The sequence below is a fragment of the Artemia franciscana genome, chromosome 3 (assembly GCF_032884065.1).
Source record: "Artemia franciscana chromosome 3, ASM3288406v1, whole genome shotgun sequence".
In the NCBI taxonomy this organism is placed as follows: domain Eukaryota; kingdom Metazoa; phylum Arthropoda; class Branchiopoda; order Anostraca; family Artemiidae; genus Artemia; species Artemia franciscana.
The window spans coordinates 9062768-9077223 of NC_088865.1; the positions used below are offsets into that span (position 1 = coordinate 9062768).

Below are 14456 nucleotides of genomic sequence, written 5' to 3' on the forward strand. Positions count from 1 at the left end.
GACGTCTGTGTGACTTTTATGTCTCCTGTTTCCTGTTTCACAATTGCAAGTTCTGCAACGTATAACGCACTGACTGCAATTGATTAGTGAGTATCAAAGTTTGGCGTAAGCTCTGGCACATATAAAATGGTCATTTTATGCCTACTCGAGCATATATCGACACCCCCCCCCCCCCAGATAAAATGGTGAAACCCATTTTCCTTCATTTTGCAGGAGCGTGAGTCAAAATATGAATTTTGAGCTTTTTGCTGAATTAATTCTTTTTAAGGAAAAAATTGCAAAACTATGAAAAATAGTAGGTAGATTAGTTTTTTTCTCTTTTTTTGAGCGGGAGGCACTAAAAAAAATTTTCTCCTGATAAAAATCTGTCTCCCAATTTCCTCCGAAGTAAACACCCCTCTGCAGATCTGATCAGACGATAACAATTAACTAGAGGAATGTTTCTCACTTTATAATTCTTATTTTTTTTTTGGTAGGAGGGGGCAGATACACCTTTGATTCTGGTTAAAATTATGGAGTGTGTGAAAAATAATATGATCTTCTGCGAATATTATCCAATTATTAAGAAAAAAATAATTTTATGAAATCATTATTAAAAGAAGAGATACGGCAACTCAAAGCATATTTTGAACACAATTAAAATTTTAAGTAATTGCGGGTTCAAAGTCACAAGAATTTGGTGCATATTGCATTAGAATACATTGGGAAAGGGATTTTTGTGGTTTCTCTGTTGACACTAATCGATATAACCGGGCTGATAGTAATTCTTTTTGCTTTTAATTTTTGTAATTTTTGTTTTTAGTCGGTGGAATTTATCCCTATCCAAAGAGATAAGAAATAATTTACATCGAAACAACAAGTATTACATAACTTCAACAACACAAAAATGCAGTCACAAAAAGAATAAAATAATAAATTTGGTGATGTGAATAGACGAAAATAAATAATAAAAAACATCAGCGTTTTTGCTTTTTTTACCTTATTTGAACAAAAAAGAAGTTATACATAATAAAAGTGACTAGACTAATATATTATTACTAATGTATTATTACCAATATCTTAGGAGTCACACTGACTAGCGAATTGAAATGGGAGGCCCACATTTGCTCTATTGTTAATCAGGCTAGTGCATCTCTGTTTTCTTAAGCTGTTTGCCTAAGGAGAAGGAATTAACAGTTAATTTTTAAGCAGTTAATTAACGAACGCAGATGAAACCTTTTTCGTAAGCAATCAATTCTGGCTTCAGAAATTCAGGTAAAAACAGCTCTATGTACACATTTTTTTTTTTACCGACTGAAAAATGACAAGTTAACAATGAAACTAGAATGAAAACTGGTAAACATGAAACTAGTGAATAAATGAAAACAAGTAAACTAGAATGAAAACTGGATTCTTGATTGTCCTCGAATCAAAACAAAAGCCAAGCAAGCAGTCTGAGTTCACAATATTTCTATCAAGGAAAAAACATGCTTGCAATCAGAGAAATTTAAGATGAGATAATTATTTGACTCTTTCATTAATGATTATCACGTTATTCTTTAGTTCTAAGTCATAAGGTGTCATTAATAATAAATAATCTAAGTGATAATGTAGAATTGCTTCCCCCTTAGCTTGGAAAATAGCGTATCTAAAAGAATACTACAGAGATGCGGACACAGTTTCAAGATCTCAAGTTCTGCAAGTTAACTTTCGATTTGGTGATCCAAATACTAATAGTTGTTTATTGCAAATTAAGTCTTTTTGGCAATCGTGAAATGACAATAGGCTTTTAATAACGCCATGTTAATATTAATTTACCAAAATATATTATATTGTTATATATTATATTATATACTAGCTGTTGGGGTGGCGCTTCGCGCCACCCCAACACCTAGTTGGTGGGGGCGCTTCGCGCCCCCCCCAAGCCCCCCCGCGCGCGTAAGTCGTTACGCGCCATAATAGTTACGCGCCATTGTAGTTGTGTCCCTATGTCCCACCTGTGAATATAGATAGATATATATATATGGTTTTAACTACGTAAAACTTGCGAATATACAACATTCTTTGCTGTCCCATTGTCTTTGCATATAAATAGATTGTCAGGTTTACCGACTCTTGAACATGCAACATATAATGGTCCATGGGAAAACAATCTGTATTCAGATCTATACCTCATGATTCTAATGATTGCCCTTGAGCTTTGTTGATGGTGATTGCTAATCGACCATTCCCTGTCCCGGTGTCCCGGTCGTCATTTACATCCCCCTGTTTCCCCCGGTGTCCCCGTTGTAGTTGTGTCCCTGTGTCCCGGTCGTCATTTATATTCCCTGTGTCCCGGTCGTCATTTGTATCCCGGTGTACCGGTCTGTATATACATTCGTTTTTTAGTTTTGTTTTTCTCCTTTATTTTTTTCCTTTTTTTTTCTTTTTTAGTTTATTTAGATTTTAGATTTTTTAGTTTTTTTATTAGTTTTTAGTTTTTTTTTCTTTTTAGTTTTTTTGTAGTTTTTACCTTCTTTTTAGTTTTGTTAATTTTTTTTTTTTACTTGTGTCCTGGTCGTCATTTATACTCCCTGTGTCCCGGTGCTTTGTTGATTGCTAATCGAACATTCCTTTTGTCCTGGTCGCTTTCTCTTTGAGTGTCGTCATTTATTTTTTTCTTTTTTAGTTCTTTTAGTTTTTACCTTTTTTAGTTTTTTTTAGTTTTTAGTTTTTTTAGTTTTTTACCTTTTTTTAGTTTTTTTAGTTTTTTTAGTTTTTTAGCTTTTTTATTTTTTTTATTAGTTTTTAGTTTTTTTGTAGTTTTTGCCTTTTTTTTAGTTTTTTTAGTTTTTTAGCTTTTTTATTAGTTTTTAGTTTTTTTTGTAGTTTTTGCCTTTTTTTAGTTTTTTTAGTTTTTTAGCTTTTTATTTTTTTTATTAGTTTTTAGTTTTTTTTGTAGTTTTTGCCTTTTTTTAGTTTTTTCAGTTTTGACGTCACCTGATCCAGTTTTTTCAGGTGACGTCACCTGATCCACGATCCACAGATCCACAGACAACTTATTTTTATATATATAGATAGTTTTTTTTTTTTTACTTATGTCCTGGTCGTCATTTATACTCCCTGTGTCCCGGTGCTTTGTTGATTGCTAATCGAACATTCCTTTTGTCCTGGTCGCTTTCTCTTTGAGTGTCGTCATTTATTAGTTTTTTCCCTTTTTTTTTTTAGTTTTTTATTGGTTTTTACCTTTATTTTAGCTTATTTTTCAGTTTTTTCCTTTTTTTTAGTTTTTTTTTTATTTTTAATTTTTTTTAGTTTTTTACCTTTTTTTAGTTTTTTTAGTTTTTTTAGTTTTTTAGCTTTTTTACTTTTTTTATTAGTTTTTAGTTTTTTTTTGTAGTTTTTGCCTTTTTTTAGTTTTTTCAGTTTTTTTTTTTAGTTTTTTATTGGTTTTTACCTTTATAGTTTTTTTAGTTTTTTAGCTTTTTTATTTTTTTTATTAGTTTTTAGTTTTTTTTGTAGTTTTTGCCTTTTTTTAGTTTTTTCAGTTTTGACGTCACCTGATCCAGTTTTTTCAGGTGACGTCACCTGACACATCCATCCATCCACAGACAGACAACTTATTTTTATATATATAGATATATGATATTTATATGATAATTTTTTTGCATAGTGATCTTTTTTATGGTCAGTAATTAGCAGAAAATTAACCAATATTTTCGAAAACTTTCAAGTAAAAATTTGTAAATTATTAACCCCTGATGTGATATACGTGAGCTGAATTAAAATCAACTTGGCGGAAGCGATGAAAGACTTGAGAGCCATGTCTATTTGGAGTAAAGCCAAGACAGATAGTCTCAGTGATAGGCAAAGCTGGGATAAGCCTTTTTCAAAATTGTACACGAATGATGTCATTTCACTTGTTATCATCCATGCTAGGGAAGAACTAAGGTAGATAGGCATGGAGTAAGGGTAATTCAAATGAGCCTTGTCTTACTAAGAAAGCCGAGTGGAAACAGCAGAAAATTAACCGTTATTTCCTAAATTTTCAAGTAAAACTTTTTTAATTATTAACCTCTGGTGTGATATACATGAGCTGAGTGCAAAGTGTTCATCTTTTTTGTTTTAATTAGAAAAGCACATAGATTTAAGTATTAGCTTTCAAATGAGCCCACAAAAAGCTCTCTGCGATGTTCTAATGTCAGGAAACAAAAAGAAAAAAAGACGTATCATTGCCACCCAAGCTAAAACATGATTTTCTTCAATGTTTGTGATAGATGACTGAAAACTCCTGATCATGGGTTTTGGACCATAATGGTTCCAATTTTACACTATTTGTTTTGATCCTTCCCTGTTTTTGAAGGTTTTCAAACTTTTTCCAAATTCCCATGAATTTATTTTCGTCATTACATTTTATTTTCAAGATTATCATAGAAAATAGTTACAATTTATTTAAAATTCATTTTTAAATTTTTTTGTTTCTATGCGCTCTGGTTCGCTAACCATGACTGAGCAGCTATTGCTGTAGTCATGATTGAAATCGCACAATTGTTATATTAGATACCATATCTCCGACCGAGTATAGAGGTATAGTTGTTTGATTGAAAAGCGGAAAAAATAAAAATAATTCAGAAAATAAAGAAAACAAATGGGGATTTTAGACAGAACCAAAATACAAAAACGGATATATCGGCAAGGACCTTCACCAAGCTTTCCTCAGTGCTCGAAAAAAGAGAAAAAACGAAATAATCTTTTGAAACGAACTTTTACAAAGCAGAAGAAATGCTGAAACAACAAACAAAAAACCAAGCCAAAACAAAGGAAAGACTATTCAATGAGATATAGTTTCCTTATTAAATTTAATAAAGAAAAAACAAGTTCAACAAATAATTAAAAATAACAAACAAGTTATTTCAACACATATATTTCATAAATTAGAAAAATTGAAAATCCTATTATTTAAGAAATCTCAAACGCTTGTATCTCCAACTCAATATATATTTTCTGTTGAATTAAATATGGAAAAAAGGAGTTGGAATGGGAGTTATGAAAATGGGATCTGAGTTTTTATGAACATTGTCTGATTGTCAAATTGTTGAATAATAATTCTTTCTTTTCCCCTAAAAATAATTCATAATTCCGAGATTTCATTTTTTTATTCAAAAACAAAAAAAAGAATCTCTTTTTGCTGTATCACAGCATTGATAACCTTTATTACAACCTATCAAGGGAGGATTAAAAGGCTATTCAATACTATCTCTGTCCATTGACATTATCAAATTGTAGAGCCTTCTTCTCTTGAGTTATAAAGCCAAACTTGACAAAAGAAAAAATGACTGTCACATTTGTTTGATTACATTTTCCCATTGATAAATAAGATAAATATTTACATACTTTTTAAAATTTGAACCTATGTTCAGTGTCCTTGAAAATGAATACCGTCAATTAATGTCTGCCTCAGTTTTTTTTACCTATTTTAACGACGGAAACAATACACTAGTGCTTTGTTCTTTAACATTAGTTAAGGGTAAAAAATTGCTTTTTAGACTGGGTTTCTTTGATCTTTAAAAGAAGGCAGAAGAACTAGGTGAATAAACTTATTTCAATTTGTGAAATAATACCATAGTGGTTTTTTAAAAGAATAATCTAAGTTAAAAATTGCTTGTCAAACAAATTTTCTTTGATATTTAAAAAAAGGTAGTAGAATCAGAAGAATAAAACTCAGGAGTCAGCTGGAATACCAATTCCTGAAAACACCTCAAAATTTGATTCATCAAGCTCAGCTACTCTTTTTAAAATACAAAAAAAAAAGTTTCGACAAAGTGATTGTTTATCCTAGAGAATAAGGACTTTTCTGATTCCTTTTTTTCATTTTATTTTCTTTCTTGATTCTTGTATCCTGTGGGAGTAATGATTTAACTCGTGTGCTATATCACTGGTTGTGAGTGCAATCCCTAGTACTTTTTTTTATCATTTACAGAAAATTATAATAAAAAATAAAAGGACTGTCTTAAAAACGTGTATATATATGGTTAGCAGCCCATGTAGACTATTTGGGTACATATTTTTTAGGCTAAAATGAGCTAAATCTATTATTTTTTTCATTAATAAATTTTAATTAAAATTATTTAGACCTTAAATTTCCTCCTTAATTTTTTTTTTGTATTGACGGTTTACGTCAATAGCGATTAATTACTTATAAATTGATGTCGCCTTATAACCAAAATAGTAAAGACAAATGTATCATATTTTTATTCAACCTTTTAGAAGAGCTCCTTTAACACCTTTCACTTGTTTCTGGCCGTATAATTGCAACGCGGAAGAGGTCATTTCTTATGGTTTCCAAGTTTACACGGCCACAAACTAAATACTAAATACCTTGTAAATAAGTTGAAGTTAATTTTCTGCTGTCCCAGTTTTTAACACAACATTAGCTGGAACGAAACATACTTATAGTAACTACTTGTTGTATCTGGAATGTACCTACAATCATTTCTAAAATTTTCCCTAGGTTGAATGTCATCCATATTTGAACCAGAAGAAACTGATTGCATTTTGCAAAGAACGAGGAATTTGTGTGACTGCTTATAGTCCACTTGGATCTCCAGACAGACCATGGGCTAAACCGGATGACCCTAAACTTATGGAGGACCCCAAACTTGTTGAACTTGCTAAGAAACATGGAAAATCTCCTGCACAAGTACTTCTCCGGTACCAGGTTGGTTTCCTCTACTATGAATTGTGTGTGCGTTTTTTTCGTTTATATACAAGTCTTACTGACGTAATATTGTAGTTTTATTTAAGTGTCTCTGTTACTTATTTTCCATATGTATAACAACGCTAAGTCACATTTTGGTACTTATTTGTTCAGATAGGGAGTAAATCCCATCAATCAAGGTTGTCCCCATAAAATTCATAATAAGGGAAAATAAACGTTTAATAAGTTTATTTTTATCAAAATATTGTTTTCTCCTTAACAGCACTTGACGCTAGAATTTGGTTAGTCCTAAATACGGGTTAATTATCTGTTGGTAAAGATGTATGGTTCTCTAACCAAATACAAGCCTTCATCACTATGATGGCAAAGAATGACAATGAAAGTTTACCGGGGGAAGTCCTACCTTGCCAGACCGGTGACCTATGAGTAATTGAAATGGAGTATTTTTTTTTTATTATTTTTTTTTTTTTTTACAGTGAATAGACAAATTAATTCAATAGACTTCTTGTTCTGTGACAAGAATAAAGCGTAGTAGGATATGCTAACAGCTGTATACTAAGTTCTACTAACTTTCTAAGCATATCACAATATAAATAACGTAGCACCATAGCACCATAACCACCATTTTCCGCATAGAACCCAAACATTAGAAACGCTCGAGTACAATAGAGGCATAGTTTTAGTAGTAGACATAGTGCAGTATAGTTGTGCCTCCTTTTTTTTTAATGCAACGACAGGCCCTCCTACGGAACATGCTCTTCCGTTAAGACACTCCTCGCCCTGATTATGACCTCCTTGGGCCGTTCAAGCCTTCATCACTATGATAGGCAAAGAATGACAATGAAAGTTTACCGGGGAAGTCCTACCTTGCCACACCGGTGACCTACGAGTAATTGACATGGAGTTTTTTTTTTTTTTTTTTTTTTTTTTTTTTTTTTTTTTTTTTTTTTTTTTTTTTTTTTTTTTTTTTTTTTTTTTTTTTTTTTTTTTACAGCATATAGACAAATTAATTCAATAGACTTCTTGTTCTGTGAGAAGAATAAAGCGTAGTAGGATATGCTAATAGCTGTATACTAAGTTCTACTAACTTTCAAAGCATATCACAATAAAAATAACATAGCACCATAAACACCATTTTCCACATAGCTCCCAAGCATTAAAAACGCTCAGTATAGTAGAGGCATAGTTATAGTAGTAGACATAGTAGAGTATGGGTGTGCATCCTTTTTTTAATGCAAAGACAAGTCCTCGCATGGAACGTGTTCTTCCGAAACGACATTCCCCGCCCTGATTCCGACCTCCTCGGGCCGTTTCCGAGCTTATTCAACCCTTGTTTTTCGTTCGATGTTGCACCTTCAACAAACCATTGTCCCCAAGATCACAAAAAATGAACAAAATAAACGAAAAAAAAGGAGAAAATGAACAAAATACCCCGCTAGTTTCCCTATTTTTGTTATTTGGTACATGCACTACTTATGTTTTGTGTTCGTTCACTTTTTTTCCTTCCCTTTTTAAACGACCCTCTTAATCTTTTTTATATTTATTTATTGAGTTTTACTTGTTTTCTCATCTTTTCCAAACTTTCTTACCCACCTCAGTTTAAATAGTGACTTAGGGATTAATTTTCAATTCAACAGTTTTAATTTTGGCGAACTTAGGTTAGCCTTTTAGTGTTAGTCTTTAGTGTTTTTTTATTAACTGTTTATGCTTTTTGTTTGTCCTGTTGTTGTTTACTATACCCGAAGTTGAAGTTCGGCCCTTTTGAGCCTGTGTTGCAGATTAAAAAAAAACTGTTATTCAAGCGGGAACTAAAACGATAGATCAAGAATAAGTTTTTTGATGTTTAGAGGACGTTTCTTCCCACATTTCTCTGAAAAAAAAAACTTTCATAGTTCCCTAGTGATTTCTGAATAAGTGGCATAGGGTGTATGCAGGTATCTATGTGTTCCAATTCAAAAGCTGTCTCATCCCATCTAAATCCGCATATGCTGTAATGTTCAAGTCTGTTCTACTTCACTGTCATCTCTTTTAGGCTGATCCCGTATTTTCTAATTATCTTTAATATATCATTCTACAAAAGGATAATCAGGTTTCTTTTGGCAAAGTCACTAATTACTGTCAACTTCATTGAGTCGAGTTGAAAAAAAATAACGAAAGAAACAAAAAAACATATCGGATATCCTCTCACCCTTTCAGGAAATCATTATAGGATTCCTTTCATCCTTTAAGGATTTCATCAAATCCTACGCGTTTGATCCCAGATAAAGTATGCAAAATAGAAGGACCACTGATTAATAATGTGATTAAGGTAAAAAAAAAAGGTAAAGGATGCGGTACTAGATTTTTAAGGTCCGAACCGACGTTATTGGTATCCGTCTCAAGGCCCTTTAGCTAGATTTTGCTGTGGGACGATGGGGGCCAGTCATGCTGTGCTTTCGCAAACCCTTCCTGTTTACCTTCCGCAGATTTCTCCAGGCACAAATTTGGAGCTGAATCGACTCAACCTGAGCTTACAGAGTCACGCCACTGACACCCGTCCCAAACCAAATAGCTGGGTACACTAGAATTCGAACTCTCGCACTCTCAGACAAATGATCATAAACCCAGCACACCAATCCATTTGGCTAGATTAACATTGATTAGGCCGATTGACTTCTGTTAAGTATACTGATGTTTAAAAGTGTGCTACCATATAGCGATTAGCCTCCCACTTGAAATGATAAGGGAAGGGTCCGTTAAACCTGTCGGATGATTTCCTTGAAAAGTGGGACTTTTTTTAAGCATGGAAGACTGAAAAATGAATTAAAAAAGTGAAGCTCGAAACCAATTTTAATGAGCTAATGAAATTCAGATTTCAAAGCGGCTTCATACCAATATTAATAATATCATTAACATTAGTAAAATAAGGTAAGAATTTGGTGATCCTAGTGGTTATTTTTTTTTTTTTTTTTTTTTTACTAAGATTGATAACTTACAGTTACTATTTTCAAATTATCTTTCTATGTTCTTCCTTCTATATTTTTCTTTTTTTTTGATTTCTTTGATAAAAGAAATTGAATTTAAATTTAAAAAAGTTAACGAAAGAAAAAAATAAGAAAGAAAGTAATTTAATTCAAATTAATATAACTTTGAAAACAGACTTTTGTATCTTCTCCTTTTTAAAACAAATCACTGCGTTACTCCTACATATTTGTGAATTGGCTCATATTTTGCTTTATTTTTCTTTGATTTGTTAATACTGCTGAATATTTTTATTTTTAATTTCTAAATTATTTCATTTTTTTTATATAATAACGTTGCATTCTAAATAGTTTTAAATATTATAGTAGGTAATTAGAAGCAAAAAACAAAAATTGAATGTTTGGATGGGGATCTTCTAAAAAGTTTAAAAACTTTCATTATGAACCGAAATATTGAAATTTTTTTAATGTTTTAATTAGACACTGCTCTATCTTATTAAATATATGAGCTTTCTTTGATATTTATTTTAGATAGGACATTCAAGTTGGCCTTTGACCGGTACCTTGTAGATGCTACTCTTTCGTATTAGATAAAGAACAGTTTTATTTGTTATTTAATTCAGATTCGACATTCAACCTTCTGCTGATTTACTTAAAGATATTGCAGGTCTTGCTATGGATTCCATCAGTCTATTATATACGAGAATCTCCACATAAGCAATGCTAATATATTAAAGTTCCCCTTTATGCGTAATGACTTGTGCTGCTATTAATATTCTATATTATTTGTATGCCTAGATAGTTATTTATAATTCAAATATAGGTAACTCCGAATAAGTCTGTGATACACTACGAAGAATTTAATAACTTGCCCTTTTGTTGATATTTTTTTAATTTGGTTGATGCTAAATATTCCCTTAGGCATCTACTGTAAACATATTGCTTCAGTCCCCCTTCCCTCTCAGGGTGATCTGAAGCTTAGTTAAAGAGTATCTTACATTTATTTTGCAAAAGATTGATGTTCGCGTAAAGAAAAGTTGAATTTTTGAGAGGAAGCTCATTATTTTTCAATTTAATTCACTGCTTCTAGCACGCTGGAAAATTCGGGGTTGGCCCGTTTTTTTCCGATTTTCCTCGAATTTCTCAAAAAGAGCAAGGTGTTCTTCGAAAACTCCAGAAAAATTCACGAGTCATATTTCGTGATAACGTTCATGTATTTGCGAACATTAATTTTCGGTGATATTTCGGAGAACACAATTTTATCTCTTTTGGGAAAACCGAAAAATTCGGGAAATAAAACCACTGAATTAATTTCGATCCCTAAAGAAGATTTGATGTTACTTTGTTTCATTAATTTCTCCCTTTTTTTGTCACCAGAAATAAATAAAATCAGAAACAAAAAGTATGTTTTCATGCTTTAAAGGCTATCATTGCATGCTCAGTCTCTGTCACATGAGTTAATGGTTTAGTCACTTTTTTGTATATTTTATTTTCCTCTTGCTGGTTGAACCCCAAAAACCACTTGCTTGTTAAATCCTAATTTTAAGTTTGTTTCAGATCTACACGTAAACGTAAAAGCAAATTTTTTTGCTAAAAATTGATGGTCTTGTCATAAGAAAGTGATTTGGTCCATTTCCATGGAAATTGCTAAATTGAAATAACTTTTGTTCATTAGTGAGCTGTGTTCTTTTTTTTAGTATTTTTTATGCAGTTATTATTTGAGATCCCCTACGCTACAGTCCAGTGAGCCTTTTGTGGGTGGGGGGGGGGGGGGGTTAAAGAGTTATTATGTCTGAAAAGAGTTAATGTCTTTAATTGATATTCTTAAAAGTTATTTGATGCTACATGCTCCCTTAGGCTGCTACTATAAAAATTGCTTGGCACTGATATTACTAAAAGTTGATGTTCACATAATCAAAAGTAGGATTTTTGAAAGTAAGCTCATAATTTTTCAATTTAATTCACTGCTGCCATTATCCTGGAATTTTTCGGAAATTCTGCATTTTCTCGTTGTTTCCTCAAATTTCCCAAAATAACATTATGTTCTTCAAAATGTTCCCGATATTTAACGAGTTATAGCGCAGTATTCGTGCAATTACTCTTCCTTTTCTTCCTACTGGCCATAAACTTATTCTTGTTTCCAAAATTTTCTTATTTGTTTTATCTCAGACAAACAGAGAGTTTACTTCCAAAGAATGTTGCGACTAAAAAATTTTCCCTTTTTTTGACTTGCTTAAAATTTTATATAAAAAAGCCAATCAGGTTTAGCAGGCGTTCGACATTTTATTTTACAAAAGTAAATCAATTGAAATTAGGCACGCATTTCAATGCAGAAGTATGGGGCGTTAACATATCCTTTTATCTTGGTAGTATGGAAACTGGTTTCGGATTAATGAATAACGTCTATAATTTTTGGCTCGCCTGGGAACTTCTGGCTAATTTACCTAGCAAAATATGCAGGAGAAGAGGCAAAATTTAAATTTAGGAACAGTCGGTTGCTAAGAATTTAGTTCAGTTACTATTGAGAATTGAAAGGTATTAACCTAATATGCAGCTAAATTTGTCTCGTTTGAATGTAGTTCAATTAAATTAAACATATTACATGTTTAGAATGTTTCCGTACGAAATTTTTTCAGATGGACATAAAAACGTAGTTGAAAAAGTTAGGTCGAACTAATTCTATTTTCAGCTCAGTGTTGCCAGGTAGATTTATTCATAATAATTGTTCTTTTTTTTACCATTGACATAATTGACGATTGTAAGGCAATGGGGGACTTGTCTAAGCTAATCTGCAAGCTATATATATCTTATCTAGATTGGATTGAACCGAGTTGAAACCGACTGTACAAATAGCCTGAAGCGTAATAAGCCACTCTTATTTTTCTAGGACCATAACACTTATTTTTACAACTAGCAAGTTTTAGCAATTTTTAGATTGATTCTAAATTATTAGGCTGATTCTTTAAATAATTCACAATGCCCAACAGAATGGAATTACTTTTATTTTTGATTTCCAACTGACAATATTTCCTTTTGTTCTTCTTTATAAGATAGGCGCCTAGGATCTCTCCAGGAGTTTGTTTTCTGCTTCTGACGCACTAGATAAAAATACCACCATTTTTTTTTCTTATTATTATAGATACCATTATTCTTTTTATTATTATAAATGCTGCCGTTAACTGATTAGTAGATTTCGAAAATCTTCATTCTTCTATTGGAACTTTTGTAATAGCACGGTGGACTGATACTCTTTTTGGTAATACGAGAGGCCCAGGGTTCGATCCCTGCTTGCGTAAAGTTGGGCGATAGGCTTGTCACCTATCCCTGTAAAATAGACCCAGCAACTGAAGCGTCGATTCGGTGCACTATGCGCCAGCGATGGCTCTGGAGCATCTTTTCCTTCTTCTACCGGTCGTATGCGAATGCTCTAGTTTTCTAGGATGGTCTCTGTCTCATAAAGCATGGTTTGATAGAATAACCAAAGGTATGACAATTTGATTGAATTCCAGTTTTCGAATGCAACAACTCTTCTAAGTACCATTTTATTTAAATTGATGTTAATGTTTTTCCGTTTTGTTTTTTAGGTTCAGCGTGGAGTCATAGCCATTCCAAAATCAGTGCACAAAGAACGCTTGGCACAAAATATCAACATCTTTGACTTCAATTTATCTGATGAAGATATGAAACTTGTCGACAGCTTTGACTGCAATGGCCGGGTCTGTCATTTGAACTGGTAGGTATCTGAAAGACCTCTCCTTCGAAAAATGCAGCCCTTCATCTGTCCTTCAACTCTTAGGAAACATTTTTCAAACTGTTTTACGCCCACGATACCAAAAGAGTTGACTTTGTCGGCTCTTTTGCAAGTAAAAAAACATGCAGGGCTTTCCTCACCTCCCTCTGGTCTCTATGAAGGGCAATTTGAGTGTAAGAATCTAGCAACTTTGCTATCACTTTTTGTCTGGTATATATATATATATATATATATATATATATATATATATATATATATATATATATATATATATATATATATATATATATATATATATATAAGCTCGATGGGTTCAAAATTGAAGGGTGCTGGTCCCTTTCTTGGTAGAAAGAAATTCCCAATTTTTCAGTGTGAATGATCATAAGTTGCATTTAAGACAATACGTTAATAATGACAATACATTTAAGACAATACGATAAGTTACAATTGGGAAAAAAACATCTGTTGGAGGCCACTACTTTCGCACAGCCCTGTATGATTTTCTGTTAATTTTGAGAAACTAAAATCAGTTAACTGTTGTAACAAGGGATCGCACCCGAAAGACAGCTGAAATTTTTACCAAGTAAATTTAAATTTTACCAGTTAAACTAATTTAATGAAAGAGAAAATTCCGGTTATGGGGGGGGGGATTCCTCGAAGCCTCTAGTAAATTGTTTGCTATCATAAGCATGATGCGTTATTCTCTTTAAGAGAATAACTTGGAAACATGAATTAGTGGCAACTGTGGAAGGAGTGCTCTATAATGGAAGTGCTCATAGATGCAAGCTAGAACTAAGAAGTACAGTTAAATACTTCCCGTGGACTTGGTGTGGCATATGACACTAGTTCTATATGGATATCTATATAGAATCTATAGTTCCATATCTATGGATTATCAGTAGTTCATCCGGTTTGTCCCTTGCTATCTAGAATGCGTCAAATTGTCGTACAGCAGAAGGTATCCCCGTTTCAAGGGGAGGGCTTTTTAATATATAACAACGAGTAAAACTCCAAGTAGATTTAAAATGGATATAACTTCTTAAGCAAGCAGACCATTCAACCTTTTTCT

The 14456-nt window shown here is 32.3% G+C and overlaps 1 protein-coding gene across 2 annotated transcripts in view; it reads left to right on the plus strand.

Annotated features, from left to right (window-relative positions):
• LOC136024844 (aldo-keto reductase family 1 member B1-like) overlaps positions 1–14456 on the plus strand; it is a 39803-nt gene that overhangs the window by 23690 nt on the left and 1657 nt on the right. For both annotated transcript variants that reach the window (XM_065700341.1, XM_065700342.1), the window contains exons 5-6: positions 6470–6676; positions 13221–13369. In XM_065700341.1, coding sequence (XP_065556413.1) covers positions 6470–6676; positions 13221–13369 — 356 coding nt within the window. The remainder of the gene's footprint in view (positions 1–6469; positions 6677–13220; positions 13370–14456) is intronic.